Raw genomic sequence first — 10,832 nt, forward strand, 5'->3', positions numbered from 1 at the left:
GAACTTAGTACAAGAAGATAAGAATGGATCAATTTGCATTCTTCTGCATGCTGACCTCCAGTTGAACTAGCACCATTTGTTGAAAAGGCTATCTTTTTTTTCCCCCCCACTGGATGGTTTTAGTTCCTTTGTAGAAGATCAAGTAGCCATAGGAGTGTTCATTTCTGGATCTTCAATCCTATTCCATTGATCTACCTGCCTGTCTCTGTACCAATACCATGCAGTTTTTAACACTATTGCTCTGTAGTATTGCTTGAGGTCGGGGATACTGATTCCCCCAGAAGTTCTTTTACTGTTGAGAATAGTTTTAGCTATCCTGCATTTTTTTGTTACTCCAGATGAATTTGAGAATTGCTCTTTCTAACTCTATGAAGAACTGAGTTGGGATTTTGATGGGAATTGCATTGAATCTCTAGATTGCTTTTGGCAAGATGGCCATTTTTACTATATTAATCGTGCTAATCCATAAGCATGGAAGACTTCCATTTTCTGAGGTCTTCTTTGATTTCCTTCTTCAGAGACCTGAATTTCTTGTCATACAGATCTTTCACTTGTTTGGGTAGAGTCATACCAAGATACCTTTTATTGTTTGTGGCTATTGTGAAGTGTGTCATTTTCCTAATTTCTTTCTCAGTCTGCTTATCCTTTGAGTATAGGAAGACTACTGATTTGTTTGAGTTGATTTTATAACCAGCCACTTTGCTGAAGTTGTTTATAAGCTGTAGGAGTTCTCTGGTGGAGTTTTTTGGGTCACTTAAGTATACTATCATATCATCTGCAAATAGTGATAGTTTGACTTCTTACTTTCCAATTTGTATACCTTTGACCTCCTTATGTTGTCTAATTGCTCTAGATAGAACTTCAAGTACTATATTGCAAAGACATGGAGAGAGGGGGCAGCCTTGTCTAGTCCCTGATTTTAGTGGGATTGCTTTAATCCCTCCATTTAGTGTGATGTTGTCTGACTTTTTATGAGGAAAGAATACTTGCCTTGCTATGTTCATTGGCTCAGCTCTGATTCTGTGTGCTGTGTCCATTTAATCAAGGATGACTTCTGAATATATCCTAAAAGTTTCAAAAACGAATATGCCTGTTGTATAGAAATCTTTAGTTTGAGGTTCTTATATTGTGATTCTCTGACCTGCCACTTGCCTCCCCAGCCCGTTGGAAATGGAAGGAAGGCAAGTGGAGCCCTTGGGACTTGCATGTGACCAAAGCTTATTTTCCAGGGCTATGAAGATCATGAGTATGACATTGGATCCTGGTATGTGTGAATTCCACACCCTGCTAAGTTGGGCTGCATCAAAATAGGAATTATATAACATCTATTCCTCTGACCTAAGGCCAATCTGAAAAGTTGGTAGCTTACCATTTATTTCTTCTTCTTTCTGTCTGACTTCTATATATTTGGAAATTTTAGCAATGAAAAAGTTCTTGACATAAATTTTATGCACATATAATTAGAGTAATCTTCCTTCCTAATATGTGTTTCTGCTGTGTTATTCTCCCTCATTTCATTTAAGAAAATGACTATATGTTATTTAAGTTTTTCGTAAGTTGGATCATTTGAAAGCCATATTACTAACTTTCTTTGAATTAAGGCGAGGGCCAAGAAAAAAAAAAAGCAAGAATGCCGGGTTAAAATAAAAGCTATCTTTTAACTCAAAAGAGCATAGTATATATCACAGATCCATATACTTGTACTCATGCACGTACACACATTTCATGTTCACCCACATATGTATACTTATATACATACCAAAAGGAGCTATATACCTCATCACACTTACATGTACATTATCAGGAACTATATACCCAAATTCCACTATACGGAGAGATGGCTTTTTTGCAAAATTGCTTGCTAATTCTTTGACTCAAGGCTTTTCATCAGAACTCGACTAAAGGCAGCCTTCACATCCTTGTTTCTCAGACTGTAGATGAGAGGATTCAGCATGGGAGTGACCACAGCATAGAAGACTACCACCACCTTGTCCTGCTCAGCAGAGGCTGTGGAGGTGGGCTCCATGTGTGTGAAAAGGGCCATCCCAAAAGCCATGGAGACCACAGTCAGGTGGGAGGCACAAGTACCAAAGGCTTTGTGGCGTCCCTGGGTAGAGTGGATTTTCAAGATAGCAGCCACGATATAGGTGTAAGACAGACAGACCAGGAAGCAGGGCACCAACAGTACCACCACACTAGAGGCCAGTATCACCACTTGGTTGAGGGTGATGTCCACACAGGCCAGCCTGACCAGTGCTAGTGTCTCACAGGCCACATGGTTGAGAACATTATGCCCACAGGTGGGAAGGCGCATGGTGACTGCTGTCTCCACAGCAGAATTAACTACACCCACAAACCAAGAGACACCTGCTAGACCCATGCAGAGCCTTGGGCTCATCACCACTGTGTACCGAAGTGGATCACAGACAGCCACATAACGGTCATAGGCCATGGCAGCCAGCAGCAGGAACTCAGTTCCTCCTAGGGCCAGGGTGAAGAAGTGCTGGGTCCCACACAGGGCAAACAAGATGGTCTTCTTCTCCATGAGGAAGTGTGCCAGCATCTGGGGGACCCCACTGGAGGTGTAGCAGATGTCCACCACTGACAGGTGACAGAGGAAGAAGTACATGGGCAGGTGGAGTCGTGGGTCCAGGGCAATCAGCAGGACAATGAGCCCATTGCCCAGCAGAGTCAGCAGGTAGGTGACCCCAAAGAGGACAAAGAGTCCAGCTTGGATGTGTTTGTCACTAGAAAGACCCATGAGTATAAACTCACTTACCCAAGTTGCATTGTCTCTCTTCATGGAGCAACTTGGACTCCTGGCCAGGAGTAGGGGAAGGAGAGGTCAGGGAGGGCAAGTAGAGGTGTCCATAGGTTATACACTGAGTCTTAGGCTAGGATTGCAACTGGACTTGGGACACAGCCTGGTGCTTTAATGCAGGTGATTAGGGAAGGACATATCCAAAAGAACAGAGAAGAGTTGGCCACTGACACAAATACATGAGATTCAGAGGAGTAAATTTCTTCATTGATCTCTTTTTCATTTCTAGGACTCTGTGTGTTGAGACAATATAGGGGGTAATCTGCTAATGCAGAAGGATAGAGAACAGAGGAGAATAATACAAGATTTAAAAATGAAACAAAGGAAAAAGAAAAATCCAGTAAGGAAAGCATTGAAGTGGAAAAGTCTTAATGACAATAGGGAAAGTGGAAGGAAAGGCAGATTCTTCCCTTTCAGACAGTATCAGTTAAAGTCTTATACGTAGGTACCACTGGGCCTAAGATGGGTACTTTAGCATTCCCTCAAAACACTTTGAAAACATCCATTTTGCTGTTCTTTTTTTCCCAATAAACTACATTGTAAGCAATAGTGTAGAATAGAGTCATCCCACATCCTCCTCATAACCATTGGCCCCTAGGAGGCATCTCTCTCTGAGAAGGGTATCGTCTGTGTGCTGGGAACAGTGTGGACATTCCTATCTGTGAGAAAAAAAAGAAAAAATCACATGTCTCACCCTCTTAGTTCATATAAATTAACCGGGGACACAGAGATTAATTTTAAAAATTATAAACATTAATTAAATTGTGTTAAGTGCTATGAAAGGAACAAAGTCATTATGAGGATAATTAAATTTCAGCCTTTGTAACTATGTTATCATTGTTTCTATTCCTTATATTTTATTATATGTAGCTTGTATAGAACATTTTGACCATTTATTTAGATATTTAAGAAAGTGAAAAATGGGAGGCAGACATATTGGCACCAAGCATGAAGTGATGAGAAACCTCTCATTCCTTTTCATTGTGGGGAATTCTCCTTTCTCAACTTAGTTTGCATGTTACTATCTACAGTCCATCATGGCTGAATAGATCTTGAGAAAATCCAATTAAATGCCCTCAGATTACTTACTAGCAGTATAATCTCTAGGTGTGTTTCTCTTACTCAAAATATTTAATTGGTAAATACTTTATTTAATAAATATAGCAGGCTTCAGGCTTTCATCCAGTCCCTATGAAATCTTACCTTTCAATACCAAGACTCTGTGCTTTGAACATCAGTGTTTCTACAGAATGAAATAAGAAATAATAATATTGGATTTTGGTGTATTCCTTGGAAGTCAATGAACCAGTTTGTGCATATATAGCTAAACCATATAAATTTTGTAAAGTATCCTTAATACAACTAGATCAGACCCACAACACCAAACATGAAAGTTCTGAAAAGGATAATTGTGTTTTAATTTCCTATGGTGGTAACAGTGGTGAGATTCCCATCTAATTGTAGGATGGGGAGAGTAGAGTATTACTTGGTGTTGCAGACAGCTCTGGCCTCCCTTTGGTTCTGACTCTGCAGGGAACAGAAAGTATCACATTGAGAACCATGAAGGGTAGAAAGTGGCATTGGGTTCCCAGTGAAGATTAAGGCTTAGAGATATGCCATTTGGGATTCAGAGCATTGTAATAGTTCAGGCCCCTTCTTCTGAGTCTTCAGAGGGAGTGGTTCCTTTTGGACTTTTTACCATTCCCAGGTCACTTGTGACTGTTGAAAGAATCCTCATCTGTACCCTGGTATGAAGGATCCATATTTCACCCAGAGTACAATGAACCCTGCTAGAAACAGAAGGATTACTCCTCTCTCTTATTTTCTACCTAAAGAAACCAAAGGGTAAGATGAAGTCACCTGCACAGGTCTCAAATCCACCCAAGAACCAATATGAAGCCTGTGCTTATGATTTCAGCTATCACCTAGCTTATTCGTGAGAAGCAGAGGGGCTTGTTGATAGATGTAGTCCAAGGAGAAGGATGCTTGTGGGCCATGGATGGTGTTGAGACTGGTATCTTGCTTTTGAGAACAGGGGATGCTCCCAATGTGCAGTCAGGGCATCTCAGCTCCAGCTTGCCAATTTGAGCAAGGAACCTGTTACAAGTGTCTTGACCTTTGTATTCCTATTTACTCATTGAAGCCATGTGCTCGACAATAAACACATGTAGCTTTCTGGAAAGTCTGTCAAGTAAGGTCAGATGAACCAGTGAACACAAATACATTTTGGAAAAGTACTCAGTAAATTGTTACTGGTCATTGTTCCTGCACTCAGATAATTCACGTCACTTAGGTAATGTTATTCACTAGCATGAGGACAAGTGACTGTGTGACATACAGAAGATTAGAAAGTTAATAGAATGGGAGAGGAACAGAAGATCATTTATAATAACTCTCAATGATTAAACTTGTGACCCCTTGTTATAAGATATTTCAGAAACCTAGGTCAAATGTGTATATAGTCACTATCAGCATCATTGCTGTTTGAACTTCCCACCTATTTGGTTTTGTAATATTTGATGTTGGTTTTACATAAAGGTCAACTCTTTATTTGATATTTGATCAATGGCCTTTATCAGATATTTAGAAAATTTCATTTCACTTTTCTGTGACTTTATTTGATAAACACATACCATATACTTGGTAGGGCCCGACCAGTGACAGGAGCAGAGATTTGGGGGTACAAAGGTGCCCTCTGTGTCACTATGCTCTCATCAGAGGAAGTTCCAATATCCCCTCAGTAACTGAAGACAGGTCCCAGCTATGTCCCTAGGCAGTAGAAACATGGAAGTTATAAAGAGGAGGAAAATAAACAACCAATGTTTGCTTCTCAAAACTGGGAGCAATGACAAGAATGTTAGAACAATGGGACCAACTTTCTGCTTATATAAAATCTATTCTTCCTATCACTGGATAAATTGCAGTATTTCTGTAGCATAAGCTTTTTTTTTTTCATGTTTTCAATTAGCATCTTAGATCGGGCAAGCGTAAAGTTTCCTTCTAGTACATGTTTATGATAAATTTGGTAGTTTAGGGTATAATGAAAACCATAATTCTCAAAATAATTGGGGAGAAATAAGTACCTGAGCAGGTGGGATGGCTCACGGTGTCAAGAATCCTGCCATGAAGCTTGACAACCTGAGTTTGACTCCTGGAACCCACACGATAGAAAGAGAGAACCAACTCTTGTGAATTGGGCTGTGACCTCCATTTGCATGCTATTTTCTTGGGTATTTCCATACAAATAAAGAAGGAAAAGTAAATTTGAAAACAAGGATCACTAAGTTTCTAGTTATAGGATTTATGTTATACATATACTTGATTGTATTTCAGGGAGGCAGTTCAATAAATGTCAGTTCTTGTCTTAAAGACCAAAGACCAAAGTTACAATGGATAAGGGGGCATATCATTAGAACTGGGAAAACCAGTTTGGCCAAGAATAGAACACTTGTCTTCTGATACATGAGCCTCTTTTCAAAATCTCTCATCATTCCTGTAGTGTGACATTCACTAACTTTTTTTTCCCAGATCAGTATTATATCTGCCTTAGGTACTCAAAAATTATGTTTTGACATTTGACAGTTGAGAATATTTACTGTCTTTTCTTTTGGATAAGTTGGGTTCTACAGCTTCCTGTGGATCATCTGTCAACTCCATCCCTTGTCCATACCTTTTCACCCCATCAAGTCAGATGTTTCAGGGTCAGGAAAATAGCCTTTGAGAGCTAGTATTTTTTTCTAGGAGTGTTTATGATATTTGGAGCATCTCAGTTATACTGTATATTTTATGACTGACTGCAAAAGAAGACTCCATGGAATGATTTGTACAATCTAAGTCACAATTTAAAACATGTCCAGCTGCAGCCAATCAGAACAATACACTAGTGGTTACAATAGCATTCCTGATACTCCCTAAGGTTTGGGTTCCATCATCTCACTACCTCTTTACAACTTTCCCTGTGGGTGAGTCACTGCAGCAGAGTACTTACCTCATGTAAAGGATTCAGTTGGTGGGCATGTGGTTTATCTCCAGCAACGTTCTTGAAGAACTTATCTTTGTCTTTTTAGAGGAGGTTTTACTCTGTTAGTCTTGGCTGATAGCTATCAGAGCTTGGGAATCTCTAGAGGGCAATTATTTACTTTTGAAGTGTTCTTTTACAGTCTTCTTCCAGTTACATCTCTGTTACCCAGCTTCCCTTCTAAAGTTCCCTGTGGGATCTACATTTTAAAAGTCTCTACTCAACTTTTAATTGTCCTTGGAGTTTCTCATTTAATGAGATTGTCTCTGACTCACTTTAGACATTTGGCCAAGTCTGAATAAAGGGATTGATTCCCTGACTTTGTGAGAGGAACTGAAAAACAAATTGAGCAGTAGAGGATTAAGTAAATTGAAGACCCTTATGCGTTATAGGAAGATAACAAAAAAAATACCTCCTTCCTTCCTCTTCCAATTCCAAGTTGGTGACTATAATGTTTGCAACACAGTGGAATTGTCATGACCAAGGACTGGAGAGCCATTGACAAGCCCCAAGTTCACAGTCACTGAAATGATCTCCATGTCCTTCATGCTGATAATACTTTCCTTATATGCATGATCATCCCTTTAGTGATAATATACCTGAATATTACTATTTTTCTTCTTCTCCTTCAGACAATCTCAGACTCATCTGTGTTCCATTCACCCCTCAGTTCAAGTTAGGACTCCAGAGGAACGTAAGGCTTTCCAGCTTCACGGTCTAGAATTGTAGCCAAGACAAAGATGAAAGCCAAAAATAAAAACAGAAATTGAATAACATCATGGGGGAGAAGAGGAAAGAAGAGTGATGCTGAGAATTTGGACTCCAAAATACATCTCTTATAAGAATTGATGGGACTCTACTGAAGATAAATGTGAACAATTAGGTACCATTTTCCAGAATAAACATGACAGAATATACTTAAAATGCTCTCTTACATATAAAAATTCACTGGATATACTTTATGATACATTTTGATGACAGATGATATGTAACTCTATTAACCAATCAGGTCAGAAAATGGTAGAAAATGTGTCCAAACAATTGGATAACTATAGAATGCTCAAATGTTGAAAAGTAGTGATGTCTATAAATGATCTACAGTTTATCTCTGAGTAAGAAGATTATTGCTCATTTTGTACTTCCTTAATTATCAATGCTTACAAATGTCTAGAAACAAGACAAAAAATACTCTCAAATATCTATCCAAATGAGTTGAAAAAAATCCTGAGATATGGCCTATCCTATACAGTAATATCAAGAAATTAACCTACTGTCTTCCAACCAAAAAAAGCACAGGACCAGATGGCTTCAGTGCAGAATTCTACCAGACCTTCAAAGAAGAGTTAACACCAATACTCTTCAAACTATTCCACAAAATAGAAACAGAAGGAACACTACCCAATTCCTTCTACGAAGCCACAATTACGCTGATACCAAAGCCACAAAAAGATCCAACAATGAAAGAGAACTTCAGACCAATTTCCCTTATGAACATAGATGCAAAAATACGCAATAAAATTCTTGCCATCCGAATCCAAGAACACATCAAAACGATCATCCACCATGATCAAGTAGGCTTTATCCCGGGAATGCAGGGTTGGTTCAATATACGGAAATCCATCAATACAATCCACTACATAAACAAACTCAAAGAACAAAACCACATGGTCATTTCATTGGATGCTGAAAAAGCATTTGACAAAATTCAGCATCCCTTCATGCTTAAAGTCTTGGAGAGAACAGGAATTCAAGGCCCATACCTAAACATAGTAAAAGCAATATACAGCAAACTGGTAGCCAGCATCAAACTAAATGGAGAGAAACTTGAAGCAATCCCACTGAAATCAGGGACCAGACAAGGCTGCCCCCTTTCTCCTTATCTTTTCAATATTGTACTTGAGGTACTAGCTCGGGCAATTCGACAACATAAGGAGGTCAAAGGGATACAAATTGGAAAGGAAGAAGTCAAACTATCATTATTTGCAGACGACATGATCGTCTACCTAAGTGACCCAAAGAACTCCACTAGAGAGCTCCTACAGCTGATAAACAACTTCAGCAAAGTGGCAGGTTATAAAATCAACTCCAGCAAATCAGTGGCCTTCCTATACTCAAAGGATAAGCAGGCTGAGAAAGAAATTAGGGAAATGACCCCCTTCACAATAGCCACAAACAGTATAAAGTATCTTGGGGTGACTCTTACCAAACATGTGAAAGATCTGTATGACAAGAACTTCAAAACTCTGAAGAAGGAAATAGAAGAAGACCTCAAAAAATGGGAAAACCTCCCATGCTCATGGATCGGTAGAGTCAATATAGTTAAAATGTCCATTTTGCCTAAAGCACTATACAGATTCAATGCAATACCCATCAAAATCCCAACTCAATTCTTCACAGAGTTAGAAAGAGCAATTATCAAATTCATCTGGAACAACAAAAAACCCAGGATAGCTAAAACTATTCTCAGCAACAAAAGAGAATCTGGGGGAATCAGTATCCCTGACCTCAAGCAATACTACAAAGCAATAGTGTTAAAAACTGCATGGTATTGGTACAGTGACAGGCAGGAGGATCAATGGAACAGGATTGAAGATCCAGAAATGAACCCACACACCTATGGTCACTTGATCCTCGACAAAGAGGCTGAAAACATCCAATGGAAAAAAGATAGCCTTTTCAACAAATGGTGCTGGGTCAACTGGAGGTCAGCATGCAGAAGAATGCGAATTGATCCATCCTTGTCTCCTTGTACTAAGCTCAACTCCAAATGGATCAAGGACCTCCACATAAAGCCAGACACTCTGAAGCTAATAGAAAAGAAACTGGGGAAGACCCTTGAGGACATCGGTACAGGGAGAAAGTTTCTGAACAGAACACCAATAGCTTATGCTCTAAGAGCAAGAATTGACAAATGGGACCTCATAAAATTACAAAGTTTCTGTAAGGCAAAGGACACCATCAAGAGGACAGATCGGCAACCAACAAATTGGGAAAAGATCTTCACCAATCCTACATCAGATAGAGGGCTAATATCCAATATATATAAAGAACTCAAGAAGTTAGACTCCAGAAAACCAAACAACCCTATTAAAAAATGGGGTACAGAGTTAAACAAAGAATTCTCACCTGAAGAACTTCGGATGGCGGAGAAGCATCTTAAAAAATGCTCAACTTCATTAGTCATTAGGGAAATGCAAATCAAAACAACCCTAAGATTTCATCTTACACCAGTCAGAATGGCTAAGATTAAAAATTCAGGAGACAGCAGGTGTTGGAGAGGGTGTGGAGAAAGAGGAACACTCCTCCACTGCTGGTGGGGTTGCAAATTGGTACAACCACTCTGGAAATCAGTCTGGCGGTTCCTCCGAAAACTGGGCACCTTACTTCCAGAAGATCCTGCTATACCACTCCTGGGCATATACCCAGAAGACTCCCTACCATGTAATAAGGATACATGTTCTACTATGTTCATAGCAGCCCTATTTGTAATTGCCAGATGCTGGAAAGAACCCAGGTATCCCTCAACAGAAGAGTGGATGCAAAAAATGTGGTATATCTACACAATGGAGTACTATTCAGCCATTAGAAACAATGAATTCATGAAATTCTTAGGCAAATGGATGGAGCTAGAGAATATCATACTAAGTGAGGTAACCCAGACTCAAAAGGTGAATCATGGTATGCACTCACTAATAAGTGGATATTAACCTAGAAAACTGGAATACCCAAAACATAATCCACACATCAAATGAGGTACAAGAAGAAAGGAGGAGTGGCCCCTGGTTCTGGAAAGACGCAGTGAAACAGTATTCAGCAAAACCAGAACGGGGAAGTGGGAAGGGGTGGGTGGGAGGACAGGGGAAGAGAAGAGGGCTTGCAGGACTTTCGGGGAGTGGGGGGGCTAGAAGAGGGGAAATCATTTGAAATGTAAATAAATTATATCGAATAATAAAAAAAATAAATAATAAAAAAAAGAAATTAACCTACTGTTTT

The 10,832-nt window shown here is 39.4% G+C and overlaps 1 protein-coding gene across 2 annotated transcripts; it reads right to left on the bottom strand.

Annotated features, from left to right (window-relative positions):
- Positions 1-1,861: 1,861 nt before the first annotated feature.
- Positions 1,862-8,597, bottom strand: LOC127677408 (olfactory receptor 2F1-like). 2 transcript variants are annotated; one of them, XM_052172492.1, is made up of 2 exons: positions 8,581-8,597; positions 1,862-2,795 (listed from the first exon to the last, which is right to left on the bottom strand). In XM_052172492.1, the coding sequence occupies exons 1-2, from the start codon at positions 8,595-8,597 to the stop codon at positions 1,862-1,864; spliced, it is 951 nt and encodes a 316-aa protein (XP_052028452.1). The 2 variants fall into 2 exon arrangements, with proteins under 2 accessions (XP_052028452.1, XP_052028453.1); XM_052172493.1 differs by lacking the exon at positions 8,581-8,597 and having other exon boundaries at positions 1,862-2,803.
- Positions 8,598-10,832: the final 2,235 nt, after the last annotated feature.

Source organism: Apodemus sylvaticus, chromosome 2 (assembly GCF_947179515.1).
Source record: "Apodemus sylvaticus chromosome 2, mApoSyl1.1, whole genome shotgun sequence".
Lineage (NCBI taxonomy): Eukaryota > Metazoa > Chordata > Mammalia > Rodentia > Muridae > Apodemus > Apodemus sylvaticus.